This window comes from Carassius carassius, chromosome 39 (assembly GCF_963082965.1).
Source record: "Carassius carassius chromosome 39, fCarCar2.1, whole genome shotgun sequence".
In the NCBI taxonomy this organism is placed as follows: Eukaryota; Metazoa; Chordata; class Actinopteri; order Cypriniformes; family Cyprinidae; genus Carassius; species Carassius carassius.
In genome coordinates, this window is record NC_081793.1 from 1,755,476 (window position 1) to 1,775,000 (window position 19,525).

At 38.9% G+C, this 19,525-nt stretch overlaps 1 protein-coding gene across 2 annotated transcripts in view; it reads left to right on the forward strand.

Moving 5' to 3' along the window:
- si:dkey-191m6.4 (rho GTPase-activating protein 22) overlaps positions 1-19,525 on the forward strand; it is a 34,452-nt gene that overhangs the window by 6,325 nt on the left and 8,602 nt on the right. Inside the window, exons 3-8 of one of the 2 annotated variants that reach the window (XM_059530365.1) lie at positions 543-630; positions 15,764-15,886; positions 17,639-17,846; positions 17,925-18,057; positions 19,286-19,359; positions 19,444-19,525. The exon at positions 19,444-19,525 is cut by the window's right edge and continues 40 nt beyond it. In XM_059530365.1, coding sequence (XP_059386348.1) covers positions 543-630; positions 15,764-15,886; positions 17,639-17,846; positions 17,925-18,057; positions 19,286-19,359; positions 19,444-19,525 — 708 coding nt within the window. Of the gene's footprint in view, positions 1-542; positions 631-11,907; positions 12,903-15,763; positions 15,887-17,638; positions 17,847-17,924; positions 18,058-19,285; positions 19,360-19,443 lie in introns of those variants that run through there. The other variant, XM_059530366.1, reaches the window with a different exon arrangement.

The window sequence follows — 19,525 nt, forward strand, 5'->3', positions numbered from 1 at the left end:
CAATGATCGATCACTGGTATGATTATACCATACACCGGAAAAATACTTCTGATAATCAATTTTGTAATAATTTTATGCATTTCTCAACTTCTTTCCTTAGAATTTTTTTTTATTTTATTTTATACCCCGACCATGAATTGTAAAATATAATTTCAGTCAAGTATAAAAGAATCTTAAAAAACAGCAACAACCAATTAAAGGAAAATGTTGGACACTGCTAAACAGATTCAGTTCCCTGAAAAAAAGCACTTGGAAATTCTGACCCCAAATCTTCTTTCAATTTGTAGCCCTGGTGAATAATCTCTGGATTTCATTCAGTTCAGAGTTTATCTAATTGAAGGAGGCACTTAGAAAATGTGTTCAAGAGTTCAAGCTTTTGTTAGTATAATAGGCTCAAAATGCCTGGTTACACATTTCCAGAAAGCTAGGAGACTTGAGGCTGATTAAAGAATTACATTCAAGTGTACATGGTAATTAAGTCTGGCTGATTTAATAGGTCAATAAAGGTTAAGTGAAGCATTTCTAACTATTCGTCTGTGCAGGGCTGCATCTTACTGAAGGGCAGCCAAGTGAATGAACTGACAGCCAACCCAGAAGAACCGGGGCGACACCTTTTTGAGATTGTTCCAGGTGAGTAGATCTTCAAATCATCTCTGTACCATCATGCAACACTGTATTATATTATTTTTGAGTGTTAGGTAATCAAACAAGCCTTCCATAGTATGCTGATTACAGGGGGATGATTTGGCCCAACATGATTCATGCCAAACGCCTGTTTGTTTTATTTATGACAAGTACATAACACATGAGTGTGAAACCCACCAGAGCTTTTTCTTTTTTTTTTTTTTTTTACAATAGAGCAAATAAAACCAAATATCTAATTACAGCTGTGCTGTAAATTACATACCTCTCGCGCAGCTAACTTAAGTCAACCTATAAATGCCCTTCAAATCCACCCAGTGTTTACAAGATTTCTCCATAAATCCTAAATCTTTCCAATCCTTTTTTTTCCACATGCTCAACACATTAAAATGGCAAATATAGAATTTCTTATCTTTGAAAATACAGCCCTGGTCTGCTCAAGTCAGAGACAGCAATATGACAAAACCGCAGAAAGAGGATAGAAATAAAATACAATCTGTGCAGATCTTGGTTACAAATAATCTAATTATTGTTGGTTAATGTGTATTCTGGTGTATTTATTTTTTTACCTGTAACCTACAGCAATTCACATTAGGGGTGTGTATATTTTTGCACATATGGTATATAATATACTAAAGGTACAGTTATGATGAATTATTGAAGATCAATCCATAATCATCCAAGAAAGAATCAGGATGCTTCAGTGAATAATTTTTTTCACCCCTTAAGTGCATCATAAACATTAACATACTGAATTCGGTGTTAGCCGAAGTAATGCACGAAACACAATAAATAAAAAAGAATAAAAAACACACACATTAGAAGCAGTTTCTTAGACCCAACAGCACTTTCTCAAGTCAGATCAGTCAACACATCTCTTCCCCAGAGAAAAGCCTTTAACCACAGTCTCCGTCTGACCGGCATGCTTCAACTGCAAAGAGTCAATAAATCTCACTGGCAAAGCCCCTTTTCCATGCAAAACAAACAAAAACATGACACAAAGCAGATTTCACAGCTCCCTTGTGTTTCTTGCCTTTAAAATGAGTGCGGCATTTGTCTGTTGTTGATAAATGAAGAAATGGAAAGACTTGATTCACAACTGCACAAACTCAAAAACCTAATCAAGGAAAAACGTCTCAGGTTACACATTTAACCATGGTTCCTCGAGGGAACAAGACACTGTGTCAGAGGACACTTTGGGAACGCCTTTCAGCATGACCGGCTCTGACCCACGTATGTGATCAGTCCAATGGATGGGCGAGATGTCATAGGCAGGTAACATCAGAGACCAGGAAGCTTAAAAGCACATGCAGTGAAGCCGGCATTTAGCCTCTAGGAATGAAGCAAGCACCAGCAGGGATGTGGGAAGTATGGCCCCGAGACACAGCAGTTACATGCGTAACCTGAGACGTTCCTCTTCAGGAACTCGAACTGTGTCGGAGGACAGTTTGGGAATGACTATGTCCACGCTGCCAGACTTTCAAATCTCTGTCTAGTGTGGAAGAGCACAGCTAAAGTGAGAGAAGGAGCCAGGACCCTGACAAGTAATCAGGGACTTCGCACCCAATGGACAAACTCCAGAAGGAGTGAGTCTTGACCCCCAAGAGAGGGGAGATCAGAGGACTCGAGGCTTTAGGATAGCATCCCGATCCACTGCTTAGCATTAGCTTCTTCTGGCTGGAGACCTCAGCGCACATGTAACCAGAGGGTGTCTGTCCACTGACTGGCCACCGAGAAGGGGGCGGTAGGCCACAATGGCCTCCATGCAGACCTTCAGGGTGGAGTGGGTCAACCCTGTGGAGAGAAGGGCATTCAGGAACTCCACAACTGTACCAACCGGGCAGTTAACTGGGTCGAGCTGGCGGTCTCTGCACCAGAAGGTGAAAGGTTTCCACCTCAAGATGTTTCCTCGTGAAGGGTGCTCTGGATTGGAGGATGGTCACAGCAACCTTGGTTGAGAGACCGGAAGCTACGAGCTGTGCCCCCTCAGAGCTGTGTCCCCTGGAGAGCCGTCTAGGAGGGAAATCGGGTCCAAGAACTATACTCGGCCCGGCCAGAACGGAACTACTAACAGCAGAAGGACCCCGTCCCGGCACACTCTCTCCAGAACTCCCGGGAGCAGAGCAATCAGCGGAAAGGCGTACAGACAAAGCCACTGCCACGGCTATACCCAATGGAGCTGGTTGAGTCAGAGAGAGAACCAGAGGGGACAGTGCGAAAAACTGAAACGATTCAACATACTGCATTTCGTTGCCTTGTACCTTACATGTGCAGTGACAATAAAGTTGAATCTAATCTAATCTAATCTAACATACGCGCTGCCTCAGCAGCATGCGAGCCGCTCAGTCACACAAACAACATCAATCTCCTAGAGAAAGATGGCTGCTGCAGCGAGCTCTCACTCAGAGGGGGAAGAAACCGCAGCGTGCGCTTCCAAGCCTCGAGAACGAGCTCTAGATCTAAGGGAACACGGGTGGAGATAGGACAGGCAGAGCCGGCCATATCAACATCGCGCCCTCTCCCCGGGGGAGAAGTACATATAACAGAATTATATATAACAGAATAACAAACTGCTTACACAAAATAATAGAAATATCAGTTGTCACTTTAGATGATATTTAAATGCTCAGTTTTGTAATCAGAACATACAACTGTAATGCAATGGTGGATGAGAGATTATTCAATTCAATTCAATTCAAGTTTATTTTTATAGCGCTTTTTACAATACAAATCATTACAAAGGAACTTTACAGAAAATTACATTTCTACAATATTTAGTAGTAGCTTATACAGTAAGTGGTGACTGTCAGTTTGTGCTCGTATGACAGGAGTTTTCAGAAAAATTAATTCAAGACGTAGTCAGCCAGACGATGAACATTATTAACAGCAGTACACAAATCCGCCGAGAACTCTATGAGTGCCGCCATCTTGCCTGCCGCCATTACTGCGTGCCTGCGAAGTGTGACGGTGTGACACTTGTCGGTACCCTCTAATGACATTTCAATGAAAGCAGATCCTGCTCATTAAAGAAAATGTCCTGTGAAAGGGAACATTGGGTAGATGATGTCAGGCAGTGGCCAAAACCTACTGATAAAGGTAATTATTGACAACATAATGTAAAAATATGTAATGTAATGTAATTAAGAAGTGTATTAATTGATGACAACAATAAAACCGAACACTGTCATTACTAGCTGTGTTGCTAATATGTTCACAAGCTTCACAAGTTTCAAATAACTATTAGGCCATCCTTAAAAATATTCTTGTTTACCATAACCCGACCCAATTAATTATTTTTTTCCCCTTTTAGTCCGACCGACTTGCAGATTGTAATTGTGTTAAGACCCACAGATTTTTTTTTAATTCTTCAAATAACTAATACAAATGAAATAAATGTGAGACACACGCAATTAACGCTTTTCACACACTCTCACGCCACACATTCATTTTCTCACGCACAGAAAATTCGCGAAGCAAAGAGGACACGGAGACCGACAGACTAGACAGAGCAGGTTACTTATGATAGAAGAAAAAAAACTCAGCTCTCAAATTCTGTCAATCTTATTACGAAATTCAAACAATAAATACTCCTCCGCTCGACCAGGAACTCTGTGTAATCCGTATGGCTGTAAACATGGGCAGTCAATGTGCAACAAAGGTTCGTGAATTTCACAAACAGTTTTATTCCAGGCCTGTAGTTTTGTGCTGTTGTTAAAACAGCCAACCACACAACACACTCTTCCCGGCATCACTGGACAGCATACGTACTAAAAAACTAAATAAAAATAACTTTTCGTACAGCTAACATCTGCTACAGCCGCCTATGGGACCAACGCTACTTCTGCTACTTCCTTAGCAGCAAGGCACGCAGTAATGCCGGCGCTGCTTTACTTCCGTGTTTCGCCGGATTCGTGTATTATTATATGATGCAGTCACACTTGTAGCAATATTTGTTAGTTCTGTTTGTTGATTCAGGGTTAGCATCATCTGGGGTCCTCTGTGGGTCAGCATCATCTCTTCTCAAGTGTTCTGGATCCAGACTGGAGCTTGTTTAAATCCTAGTATCCCGTGGCAAAACATATTTTAAAATCACAATTTAAGAGATAAATTATTCAAATGCTTGGCGAAAGAGATGCATTTTTAATCTAGATTTAAACAGAGAGAGTGTGTCTGAACCCAGAACATTATCAGGAAGGCTATTCCAGAGTTTGGGAGCCAAATGTGAAAAAGCTCTATGTCCTTGGACTTTGCTATCCTAGGAACTACCAAAAGTCCTTTGTTTTGTGACCTAAGGGTGCGTGATGGATTGTAGCATGGTATAAGACTAGTTAGGTATGCAGGAGCTAAACCATTTAGGGCCTTATAGGTAAGTAATGATAATTTGTAACTCATACGGAACTTAATAGGTAGCCAGTGCAGAGACTGTAAAATTGGGATAATATGATCATATTTTCTTGACCTGGTAAGGACTCTAGCTGCTGCATTTTGGACTACCTGTAGCTTGTTTATTGAAGATGCAGGACAACCACCTAGAAGTGCATTACAATTGTCCAATCTAGAGGTCATGAATGCATGAACTAGCTTTTCTGCATCAGAAACACGTAACATGTTTCATAGCTTGGCAGTGTTTCTAAGATGGAAGAATGTAGTTTTTGTAACCTGGGAAATATGATTTTCAAAAGACAAGTTGCTGTCTAATATAACACCCAGATTTTTGACTGTAGAGGAAGTAACAGTACATCCGTCTAGTTAAAAAAATTTAATCTACAAGATTCTGCGTACTGATTTTGGGTCAAATAATTAATATCTGTCTTATCCGAATTTAATAGGAGAAAATTATTGGTCATCCATTTGCATTTACATTTACATTTACATTTAATCTTTTAGAAGACGCTTTTATCCAAAGCAACTTACAAATGAGAACAATAGAAGCAGTCAGACCAACAAGAGAACAACTACAGTATACAAGTGCCATGAAAAGTCTCAATTAGTCTAGTATAGAACACATAGCCAGGTTTTTTTTTATATAAATGAAAAGACAAGAAAAGGAAAAGTGCTAGTGTTAGTTGGTTAAGTGCAGGCAAAAAAGATGAGTCTTTAGATGTTTCTTGAAAATGAGTAAAGACTCAGCTGTACGAATTGAGAGTGGGAGATCATTCCACCAGCTGGGCACAGTCCAGGAAAAGGTCCGTGAGAGTGATTTTGAACTTCTTTGGGATGGCACCACAAGGTGTCGTTCACTTGCAGAGCGCAAACTTCTGGAGGGCACATAAGATTTAACCAGTGAGTTTAGGTAAGTTGGTGTCGTGCCAGTGGTCGTCTTGTAGGCAAGCATCAGTACCTTGAATTTGATGCGAGTGGCTACTGGTAGCCAGTGTTACCTGATGAGGAGAGGAGTAACGTGAGCTTTTTTCAGCTCATTGAAGACAACCCTCGCTGCTGCATTCTGGATCAACTGCAGAGGCTTGACAGTACATGCAGGAAGGCCCGCCAGGAGAGCATTACAATAGTCCAGTCTGCAGAGAACAAGAGCTTGGACAAGAAGTTGGGTTGCTTGCTCTGACAGGAAGAGTCTAATCTTCCTAATGTTGTATAAGGCAAACCTTCAGGACCGGGTCGTTGTTGCAATGTGGTCTGTGAAGCTTAACTGATGATCCATCACAACTCCTAGATTTCTGGCTGTCCTAGAAGGAGTAATGGTTGATGAGCCCAGCTGTATAGAGAATTTCTGATGAAGCAATGGGTTAGCTGGAATCTGTTTTCATAAGGTTAAGCTGAAGGTGATGGTCATTCATTCAGCTAGAAATGTCACTCAGACAGGCAGAAATGCGAGCAGCTACTGTCGGGTCATCTGGCTGGAATGAGAAGTAGAGTTGGGTGTCATCAGCGTAGCAGTCATAAGAAAAGCCATCCTTCTGAATGACAGATCCTAATGATGTCATGTAGATGGAGAAGAGAAGTGGTCCAAGTACTGAGCCTTGAGGAACCTCAGTAGCAAGGTGGTGTGACTTCGAAACATCACCCCTCCAAGACACACTGAAGGATCTGTCAGAAAGGTAGGACTTAACCCACAGGAGTGCAGTTCCAGAGATGCCCATCTTTCTGAGGGTGGACAGGAGAATCTGGTGATTAACAGTGTCAAAAGCAGCAGACAGGTCCAGTAAGATGAGTACCGAGGATTTTGAAGCTGCTCTTGCCAGTCGCAGGGCTTCAGTAACCGAGAGCAGAGCAGTCTCAGTTGAGTGGCCACTTTTGAAGCCAGATTGGTTGCTGTCCAGGAGGTTGTTCTGTACAAGGAACATAGAAAGCTGGTTGAACACAGCTCACTCAAGTGTCTTTGCAATGAATGAAAGAAGGGATACTGGTCTGTAGTTTTCAAGAAGCGCTGGATTTAGAGATGGTTTCTTGAGCAGTGGGCTTACCCGAGCCTGTTTGAATGCTGAGGGAAATGTTCCAGAGTGAAGAGAGGAGTTGATAATGTGAGTAAGCGAAGGTATGACTGAAGAAGAGATCGCTTGAAGGAGGTGAGTGGGGATCGGATCAAGTGGACAAGTAGTAGGATGATTGGACAGGAGAAGTTTGGAGACGTCCATCTCTGAGAGTCGGGAGAAGGAGGAGAAAGAGTGTGCGTCGGTCATTGTGAAGTTGTCCTCAGTCTGCGGTGTGGAGAATTGGTCACTGATGGATCTTGTCTTATTTGTGAAGAAAGCTGCAAAGTCGTCCGCTGTAAGAGTCGATGGAGGAGGTGGTGGTGGCGGATTAAGAAGAGAAGAGAAAGTCTTGAAGAGTGTCCGAGCCTCACAACAGTTGTTAATTTTGTTGTGGTAGTAGGATGTTTTAACCATGAAGACATTTGCAGAGAAGGAAAAGAGGAGAGACTGATACACACTGAGGTCGGTAGAGTTTCTTGATTTCTGCCATTTCCTCTCTGCAGCCCTGAGTTTAGAGTGATGTTCACGGAAAACCTCGGACAGCCAACGGGCAGATGGGGCGGTGCGTGCTGGTCTAGACAACAGTGGGCAAAAGTTGTCCAAGCAAGATGTTAAAGTGGAGCAAAGAGTGTCCGTAGCGCTGTTCGTGTCCAGGGCAGAAAACTGAGATCTTTTACATTACCAATCTTTTACATTTTTAACACTCTCTGTTAGCTTAGATAATTTAGAAGTTTCATCTGGTCTTGTTGAGATATATAGCTGAGTATCATCAGTAGTAGTAGCAGTAGTAGTAGTAGCCCTTTATTGTCACTTGTCACAAGTACCAGCGAAATTAGCAATTAACCTGTCCATACATACACAACATACATACAATGGGGTAGACAGAACAGGAAGGCAGGGAATTGAGGACGAAATACAGCATAACATTAGGAAAGTGAGGAGAAAAACTCCTTTTGGGAGTACAGTATGGGAACATGAAAAAACACCTCAGCAACAAAAGCACATACACCATAAACACACGACTTTGCAACTGGGGACGGAAATTGGGGTTGTCGAGGTAGGAGGTGAGTGCATATCTGAATATGTGTGAGAGTTTGTGTATTTGTAGGCCTGGAGAGTTGCGAGATTATACAGCGTCACAGCAAGTTGCCATGAAGACAGCCTTGGTCAGGTCCTAGACAGAGTCAACAACAATCAACAGGTGTCTGTGGGAAACGTGTTAAGGAACGCAGAGCGTCTTGTTGCCATGCTTTGCAAGGGGAAAATTATCCAGCCAAGGCCAAGCTAAGAGTGGAGCCGAAAGAAGATAAGATACCAGTTGTTTTGGTCTAGTAGCCGCATTCCAATTTAACGGTCACTATGATTGTCTTTTTTGGTCTCCAAATCCTCCAATTTCCTTTCCAAAGCCGTGAGCTTCACCATGATGTTATCCATATTGCGGTTAATAGTCTCAGTCTCAATGCTGACCGCTCTGCCCACTGCTTCAATCATGACGGGCAGCCTTGTAAGGCTTTGGACAGCTGTTCCCATCTTCTGAATTTCCGATAACCCAGGGCAAAGCCTAATCCAATCAGCAGAAGACCTGTTATCATGGTTCCGAATAGGTAGATGTCTTCAATGTCCTCCACGGAAAGAGCCGCCAGACACACGACCCACCAATTTGCCCACGCGTCCATCGTGTAGCCAGCTGCGAACGTTCCAGCAGGGCAGTCAGGTTCCCCCAAACCCAAGCTCCTCGTCGAGAAGATGGTGTCAATTGCATTGAGAGACCAATTTATCAAATCCATATTTCAGTTTAGGAAAGCAGTGCAGAGAGAGTCTCTCAAAGTAGACGAGACAAGAGACAGGCGAAGCAGGCAAGGCAGGGGAGGAGAGGAAAGAAATGCGACCACCTCCGTTGAGAGCTAAAGAGAAGAGCGTAACAGTGGAAACTAATCACGTATTTTCTAATAATATTACCAAGGGGCAACATGTATATTGAAAATAGAAGGGTACCTAGATTGGATCCTTGTGGCACTCCATAGTTTACTGGTTATAAATGAGATGACTCCCCATTTAAATAAACAAAATGATAGCGATCGGACAGGTAGGATCTAAACCATCTTAGAGCCTGCCCTTGAATACCTGTATAGTTTTGTAATAGATCTATGAGCAGGGGCGTCGGACTGGGGGGGTAAAGGGTACCGAGTACCCAGGGCCCGAGGCAGGGGGGGGCCCTTAGAAGTCAGTTTTCTATACATACATATACATGCACTTTTGTATAGCATTTATGTACAACTAAAAAAGTTCCTGTGCAAAACTAAACTTGTAGTTAGGCGCTGGTTTGGTATAAAAAAGTCATTTTCATGCTGTGCAGGGCCCCACACCCCTCTCGAATTAATGCAAATGGTACGACCCGCAGGTCAGGTGCTTCTGCTGCGGACCCGCGGTGATTGAATCAGTTGATGAGACAGGAGCTGGAGTGAGCCGTGAAGAGTCATGTCTCTCCTTAAGAAAGGAATATCAGGGGCTCAAAAACGAAAAGAGAAGCAGAATAAAGAGAGAAGGGCAAATGAGGGCAAGCAGTTGCTCACAAATTTTTTTGAAAAGAGAGGTGAGCTCCAAATGCATCATCAAGCATTGACATTGTTTTAACATAAATATCTACTCCCGGTGGAATAGCATACATTTATGTTTGCATTTATGAATAATATACCAATACTTTATAGTATCACACCCTTCATAGCGAGCAAACAATGTTTCTGATTATTACATGGCTTGGCTGAATTCCAATGTAGAATGCGGTCTGTTATTTCTTGATAACAGACCGCTGCGAAGTATAACAGACCGTTGCCATGAAAAACAGCGCGTTGCTATGGACGCGGAACGGACTATTTTCTTTGGCGGAAGCAATACAATCGTTTTTAAATCAATAAACTCCTTTTTAAATCAATAATTCGTGGCAAATTATTTATTTTGTGGGTAGCCATGTAATAAGCGGGATAATGTATAGAGAGGCGGTCGTTATAGCGAATAACAACCCCGACAGGCTGAACAGGACCCCGACACGAAGCGGAGGATAATGTAATCTAACGTTATACATTATCCCTTACGTAAATAACAGGGAGTGAGAAGCAGACGGAGCTCAACACACTGCCACTCCAGGCAGCTGCCTAAACGCTTGTCTCCTCTTCTGCTGCAGTTCTCCCCACTCTCAGAGTCAGAAGTTTACATGAAAACACTGTATATTTCCCTCCATTGTCAAAATCTAACACCCGAGAAAACACAGATCGTTAGCGCCTATTTTACCGTATTGTTATGCAAATTAGCTCGCACACGCTCTTACATTAAGTACAGGATTGTTCTCAGTATAATAATGCACATCTTAATGATTGAAAAATGACTTATTTTAAAACATAATTCAAAGACTGAATGTCTAGTTTGGCGGTTAGTTTACCCTGTGATTCTATAGTCTAGTCTGCATTTATTTTAAACAGACAAATAATCATCAATTATCTTGTACTTAGCCTACACTTTAAAAAAAAGTATTGTGACAATAAAGGATATTTTAGCAACCATTTGAAGCCATATATTTCAGTTTCAGAGTCAGACCCTGCAGCAGCAGGCCCCTCATCATGGCTAGGTGAAAGCAGTGACAGTGAGGTGGATGTGAGTGTGACAGTGAGACAAGGTGAGCTTTTTAACACTTAGTAATTAGTAATTAAGTGTTAAGAGGAAATAAGCAAAATTAGTACATTGTTATTGTACACATTTAAACTTTAAAGTGTAATTACTAATTACAGTTTAAAGTTTACAGTTTAAAGTTTAAATGTGTACAATAACAATGTACCCATTTTGCTTATTTCCTCTTGTAGCAGAGGCAGAAATAGAAGATGAGGTTGATATTCATATAAGTGATCAGAGGGAAAGTGAAGAATGTGATGAAGGTAGTCAGGAGCAGGAGGACAGAGCTGAAGAGGAAAGAGAAGAGAATGAGAGACTTAGGGATACTGGAGAGGGATTGTCAGAGGACCCAGGATTATGGCCAACAACTCTTACTGATAAGCACAGGAAAACTATTGTTCAAATGCTAGCAAAAAACTGGACTTTAAAGACCTGATCAGCAAATTTGCGCATGCAAAGACCCGTCAATGGGCATTTAGTAAAAACTGACATTATTTAGTTTGTGTTTCAGACCAAAGTTTTTCTCATTTGGTATGGTCATTTTCAGAACTGCTTTACAGTATATTTGATTTAGTCCAGGTTTGGACCTGCTAGACCTTTTGTCATCTCAGTAAGTAGTACTTTCGACAATAAAACAAATATATATTAATCAGAGTGTGGCCTATTTTGTTTACATTTTAAGTGTTTTTATGATAAAAATGCAATACCTTACCTATTGGTATCACTATGGTATTGGGGGCCCAGCAAGATGGTTTGTACCCAGGGCCCAAAATTTGGTGCTACGCCCCTGTCTATGAGTATGTCATGATCTATGGTGTCGAACGCAGCACTAAGGTCAAGTAAAACTAGCAATGAGATGCAGCCTTGAACTGACCCAAGAAGCAAGTCATTTGTAATTTTAACAACTGCAGTTTCTGTGCTATGGTGGGGCCTGAAACCTGACTGAAATTCTTTATATAGATCATTTTTTTGCAGGAAGGAGCTCAATTGAGCAGACACAACTTTTTCTAAAATTGTAAACATAAATGGAAGATTTGAAATAAGCCTATAATTTGCCAGTTCATTAGGATCTAGTTTTGGTTTCTTAATAAGAGGCGTAATAACCATCAGCTTAAATGGATTTGGGACGTGACCTAAAGATAACGACGAGTTAATAATATTGAGAAGCGGTTAACAAATTAAAAAATTAACATTCCTCAAAAGCCTGATGATAATATTCGATACTCATATTCAACATGATTTTTTCAATTAAATGATGTCTGGGATAATCAGGTAAAGCTAAGATGCTTCAGTCCAGCAAGTGTTTATCTTGAAATAATACAAAAAGTATTAAAGTTATTTATGTTTAGTTTTCAAATAAATAAGTAATGATTTAATGGCTAAAAGACGCATGTAGTGGATTGTGAAGAACATACATACCAAAAATATCCAACAATGGCAACATTCATAGCAGGGCCATAAATGAGAAGAGCTGATACAAAAATGGCATCTAATCCGGTGGGAAAAGCCTGACATTATTGTGAGATTTTCATGTTTCTGTGTTTGAGGCATTTAGAATAGAGTCAGAGAGCATGATTGTGTCCTGGCGTCCTCTGGATGCGCTAACCCATGCGTGCTATACAGAGTTCTGATATTTAGTCAGATTTCTGCTGGTGAGGATTTCCTCAAGCATCATATCCTCTGAGATCGATGCATCTGGTGTGCTGTTTGCTTGCTTAAGAGCACTGAGGTGTTTAGAAAGGACTAACAGAGCAGGCCTTCTCCTTCTGTCAGTCTACTGTGAGAAGTCAGTGGGAATGAGAGAAACAGAAGTGAAGTGGTGCTGCTTGAGCTGACCTGAGACATCAGGAGTATTTTCTACTCACTGGTTTTCCAGGATGTACAGTATGGACTAGAGTGATCCAGGTTTTTTTTTTTTTTCATATCTTCTCTGGGATGTTTGACAACTATTGAAGATTGGTTTCTCAAAAAGCGATGGTTTGAAGTAAAGACATCAGCAGCATGAATTCTGTGTTGGTTGGGAAATACTTGTGCTGTGTTTGGGTTCATGGCCAATCTGTTGGAGTAAGAGACATGACAGAACATTAGTTCCTGATCAATCCCTCCAGTGCATCATGGGACAGGGCTGGTGTAAGCCACGGAGGCACAAAACACCACTAACACAAGGTAATTCCTTTGTTTATGCATGTAGAAATTAAAGTAACACGAATTTCCTAGAAATGGCTTTAAACAAACAAACAATCAGAAAACTGTTATTGGTGTTGTTGGAGCCAATAAAAAAATTACAAAGGGCTACAAATGCTGGGTTATGGTGGTTTATTTTTGTACAGAATAGTCTGTTCACAATCAAACAGTTTGTTCAATAATGCTTATCCAATATTCATTTTTTTAGGGATTTTTATTTTTGATATGGACTATAATCAAGATGACCCTTCTGCGTGTAATTTTCAGATGTTCAAAAGAACAAATAAATAGTAAAACCTTGTTAACTTGTCAGTACTTTTGTAACTGGGTGTACATATACCTGCAATCCAATAAAACGTTTAAATAAATAAATAATTGGAATCCGAAGTTAAATTATTTAAACAATTTTACAGTTCAAATAAAACATGATTTAACATAAACAGGTCTTATAAAATGATAAACATTGGTCTGAACAAAAACAACAGACAGACTGAATGAAAATACACAATATATGGCTCTTAGGGAAAAGCAGAAATATAGCTTATAATATATATATATATAGCAAAAATCACCTGAATGGCCTATTCCAATGTTAGGAATGGTGAATACATATTCAGGAAGTTTACTGTTTGAACTGAGAAAAATAGTTCAGTCAGATATAGTCTCTGAAGAAGTGTAACAGTTGTGGATGTTCTCATGAAGGCTTTACCTCCAGCCTGTTTATTTTCTCATAGTGTTTGACACTTCCTAAAGAGACACGAATACTAACAAAATGCCACACCATGGTGAGAAATGAGGGTTCCTCATTATGCTTTCAAGTCAGCTTCTACTCTGTGTGAGAGCATTAGCCTCAGACGCACCGCTGGGTCTGACGGTCTTATTTATCTTAATTGCATCAGTACTTGTTTTATTCCATTCAGTCTACACTGCTGTGAACATTTATCTACTCACGACTTATTTCTCTAGTCATTTTATCTGGCCGGCACAGTATTGGCTTCTCATTTTTCCTTTATCACTGAGAAGCTTTACACTGAAGCCATTGTGGAGATTTTTCTTTTTTATATCCTTTCCTTTTGCAAAACCAATGGGAAATGGGAAGTGTCTTTGTTGGCTCTTTCTACGTCTGTGTTAAATAAATATGTGACCCTGGAGCACAAAACCAGTCTTGGGGTATATTTTTAGCAGTAGCCAAAAAAAACATTGTATGGGTCACAATTATTAATTTTTCTTTTATCTCAAAGATCATTAGGTTATTAAGTAAAGATTATGTTCCATGAAGACATTTTGTAAATTTCCTACCGTAAATATATCAAAACTTAATTTCTGATTAGTAATATGCATTGCTAAGAACTTTATTTGGAAAATATTAAAGGCGATTTTCTCAGTATATCGTTTTTTTTTTTGCACTCTCAGACTCCAGATTTTCAAATAGTTGTATCTATGCCAAATATTGTCAGATCCTACTAAACCATACATCAGTTGAAGCTTATTTATGATGTGTAAATCTCAATTTAAAAAAATTGACACTTAAGACTGGTTTTGTGGTCCAGGGTCACATATGATTTGTGAGGTTCAACAGCTCATGCCAATGATTGCGAAATGGACTGAACCAGTTTGATACTAAAACTGACAAATATTTCAATGATACATGATGACATTTACCAATAAGAGATACATATCAAAATGTCCATATAAATACATTATATAAAAGGTTTTGAAGCCTGCTTCTACCACAGAAAAAAAAAAGAAAAAAAGAATTAAAAAATAATTGTGACTTTTTATTTCACAATTCAGATTTTTCCTGTAACTGTGAGATACAAACTCACAATTGCAAGTTATATTGTCAGAATTTTGGGATATAAACTTATAACTCCAAAGAAATAAAGTAAGAATTGAAAGACATAAACTCTTTACTTTTTCTTTTTTTTTTTTTTTTTTTTTTTTTTGCAATTGCGAGTTTATTTCCAGCAGTTTTGCTGGATGAATATCAGCTAACAATTCTGATATTTTCTTACAATTGTGAGTTTATATAATAATAATAAATAATATTTTTTTATATATAGTATATATAGCGACTTTCCAACACCCAAAGTCGCTTTACAAAAATATCTCATTAATCTGACTTTATAACTCACGATTGCATTCATTGCGTAACTTGCAATTGCAATCCAGACTTGCTGCGAGATATAAAATTACAAGACTTTAAAGTTTATATATAATTACGCAATTCTCACGCTAGAACACAAAATTGTGTTTATATCGCAAGTTTATATATCAACAGGTCTGACTTTATAACTCACAATGTATCTCAATTATAAGAAGAAAAGTTTCAATAACCTTTTTACTATTTTTTTGTTTTTTATTCATTGGCAGAAACAAGTTCCCATGAAAAGGTGGCTGGAGAGTGTTTCAAAACAAAATCACAACCGGTTAAAGTACCTTAAAGCAAAATACTCTTCCCTTTTTTATTTCAACCTAAACTCTTTACTGTCATTAAACAATGACAATGTATGCATGTGAAAGAAATTTACATTTCTACAAATATAATTACATATGTATCTAAATCCATCTTGGGGGAAAACTGGTGCCGTTCATTTGATCCAAAAAGCAACAGCAGAAAGCTAGCAGCTCTTGCATCTGTGGCCATTTTCTTATTTGCATGCAATAACAGCAATGTTCAACTTTGTTGCAATAAACAAATAGTTCAGAATTTTTTTCAAATGAAACTCTTCCAAGAACCAGATATGAAGGAACATATGAATCTTTGAGTAATAAACAGTTATGTAGTGGTATTAAAGTAATCCCCTCATCTGACAGACTGCCTCTCTTGTTTTCTCTCTCAGCCGGTGAGAAAGACAAGGCTGCGATGAGCCATGAGTCCTTTCTACTTATGGCCAACTCGCAGAGTGACGTGGACGACTGGGTGAAGGCCATCAGACGGGTCATATGGGCTCCGTTTGGAGGAGGTACAAACCACAAAATTAAGCCACACATAAAACCCTACACTTTCCTCACAGCTAGTAAAACCTTCTCTGGGTTGATGGATGTTTCATTCATGTTCACATGATATCACCACTGGTCTAAGCTCACAAAGATACCACTGAGCAGAGTATGCCTCACTATCAAGAGATTCAATTACAGAGTCATGTTATTAATAGAAAGTTCTAACAAGTAATGTAAAGCAAGTTCAAGTTCTCAGCTCTCAGTTATAGACTATGTGGAAATGTATCTCCACTTCCATTAGCAGCTTGCACAGTAAAAGCCTGAAGGACGTGCTGAAGTATCGTTTAGACGTGCAACAACACGAAAGAGAGATTTTCTAATCGTGGTCTGGAAACCAGCGGGAACGTTTCCAAGTGTCTGACGCCAAGAAGAAGATTCAATTAACTGGATTTTTAAAGACTGTGCTTTTAGAATACCTTTGGATCGATATGATTAAACCTAACACAAGTTTTAAGGACTATAACCACATTAAAACGTTCTGTACTTGTGGTCTTCTGGACGTTAGTTAAAACGGCTCAGTAGTTAGCGCTGGTTTCTACCACAAACGAGATTGACCTGCCAGAACCCGGATGAGCAGGATGCCCTTACTGAACATCAGTGGAAAGAGAATATTCACATGAAAAACGAGTGTTTCTTTGTACTTCATGTTCTTTGAAACACTTCGAAGTCCACTGTAAGTAGGTTACGTTACAGCCAGGTGAAAACGACTTGATTACTGAAAACAGAGTAACTTTACTAGCACACTATTTATTCAAGTATGATGTTTGGACTTTGAAGAGCATTCTGCATGTGCTATGTTTAATACAAATTATGTATATAACAAAATATATAATAAAAATACTTAACTACTGAGTTTCGAGTAAATATTATCTAAAATATAATTGAATATATGTAGCTATAATTTAATTATTGTATTATATTTCATATATATATATAGGCCTATATCAATATACTGTATGTAATATAAATATATAGTACTCTACTGAAACAAATACCATGTTTTCCCCCCAATTTGGATAATGGTAGTACCATTTATTCCTAGTAGTTCTAAATTTATATCTTAATTTTATTTATATTTATATATATATATATATATATATATATATATATAGTTTATTGCAAAAATAGATAACCCCGTTTTGTTAAATTTTCAAAAATATATATATATTTTTATCATCTAATCATGTTTTTATTGTTTTATTGTGTTAAAGTAATTTTTAGTTATTTTTTAACCCAATCAAAATGACCCAAATGTTGTTTGACTGAGATTAATTGGAATGCACAATGAAAAAACATGATTTTTGAGAATCTGTTTTTGCTAATTAATTTTTCACATATATATATATATATAATCTAGAAACCATTTTCCGCTATAAGGAAAATTTTGTGCAGTGTAGCATTTCTTAAAATATCCACTTTTTCACAGTGTGAAGACCATTTTATTATTCTAAAGAATATGTTTCCTATTAGAAAGAACCTTTTGTGCAATGGAATGATTCTATGAATGTTCTTTATGGAACCTTTCTTTATAAAGTGTACAGTAAATACCCTGTTATATCACTATGGTAATGATTTAGTACCATAGTATAAATCAAAGTACAATAGTATTATCACTAAACTGTTAGAGTCGTAGTACATTTTGCAAGGAGTGCTGTGTGATTTGTCTGATTTAAGAATCTGACGGTTTTAAAAAATGAACTGCTTCATCTCTACAGGCATATTTGGGCAGCGTTTGGAGGACACTGTACAGTATGAAAGGAAGTTTGGTCCCCGTCTCGCCCCTCTCTTAGTGGAGCAGTGTGTGGACTTCATCAGGGAACAGGGTCTTGATGAAGAAGGTCTATTCCGGATGCCAGGACAAGCCAACCTTGTGAAGGAGCTCCAGGAGGCCTTTGACTGTGGAGATAAACCTCAGTTTGACAGGTTTGACTACTCTGAGCACAGACGAGCAACCAGTGAACTCTCAGCGGTTCGTACTAACCCTATGACTGTCATTTCTAGTAACACTGATGTCCACACTGTGGCTTCCCTGCTGAAGCTGTATCTCAGGGAGCTGCCCGAGCCCGTCGTTCCCTTCTGCAAGTATGAGGACTTCCTGACGTGTGCTCAGATCCTGGCCAGAGACGAGGAGGAGGTTTGTGAACATACAGGCAGTGTAGAGAAGAAAAACCAAAGGAACAAACCTTAGATGCATTTGAAAACACATGTGTCTACTTTTTCAACAAATGGTCATTGAAACGAGGTGCTTAACCTTTTTTGCACCCTTGTTAATTAACCCCTTAACTGTCACTCACGTTTTTGAAGATGGACTTGAATGTGCATGATACTAACCTACATTTTTATAATTCACGACTGAAAACATTTTGTAACATGGTATTGATGTACCATTTAAATGGTAATGCAATGTCAGATTTTAAAATGGGTTTTAAAGGATGAATTTTGAGATTTTAAGTTTTCAGTTGATATATCATTTCTGAAGATTTCTAAAATGTGATGAATGAATGCAACGAAGAAGTCTTTTTTTTAAAGAAAGGTCAGAACTCCTGTTATAATTTAGATTTTTGAGGATGCACTCTTGTCATAAATTAATCGATTACTTTTCCTACGTAATTTTTAACAAACAACATTGGTAAAATACATATTTGGGAGTCTTAGACCTTTCCAACGATATATAGTTTGTCTAGATTAGATTAGATTTAATTGTAATATAGTGAAGTAAATGTAGGCGTCCCATATACGGGACGGGGTGACAGTTAATTGTGTGTGTGTGTGTGTGTGTGTGTGTGTGTGTGTGTGTGTGTGTGTGTGTGTGTGTGTGTGTGTGTGTACAGAATCTCCACCAGAATGATTAACATCAAGTTAAGTTAAATTCTGGTTTATAGTCATAAACCTACTGATAATATATTCAAAATTCAAAAATAGGAAAATAATACTTAGATGATGAAATTAATAATAACACATCTGATGTGTTAAACAGACTTTTGAACATTTGCAGTTTTTGAAAACCAATAAAACCGAATCCAAAAAACACAGCTTCTATGTTGGAACAAGGTTAATGAATTATCATACGAAAGCTCTGCCCAAAGAGAGTTTGTGTGCTGGCGTTAGTACATAATATTTCAGCAGTTGTGTTGTCGAAATGTATGTTTGTGTTTCAGTCAGTCTGTGGTTTGCTAGCCAATATTCCTCCCACATATTTCACAGCTGACATGATGCGTCAAGCTCATGAGTCAAGCCCAAGTCAAATTTGGATTCCTACATTTACATTATGCACATAATGTGTTTCAGATTCCTTAGAAAAGGCTGATTTTCTTTTAAACGTGAGATACTTAAAACGCTTCAATGATTTCTTGTTTCCACAGGGAATACAAGAATTAGGGAAGCTAGTGACGACCCTTCCAGCCGCCAATTACAACCTTCTGAAATATATATGCAAGTACGTCCAACATAATCATTTCAGACACCTTTTTTGTCAGTGGTTTTCATGCTTCGGTGCCTAAAGTGAACCACATCTTTGCAGATTTCTGGATGAGGTGCAGTCTCACTCAAATGAAAACAAAATGGGTGTTCAGAACTTAGCCACCGTGTTTGGACCAAATATC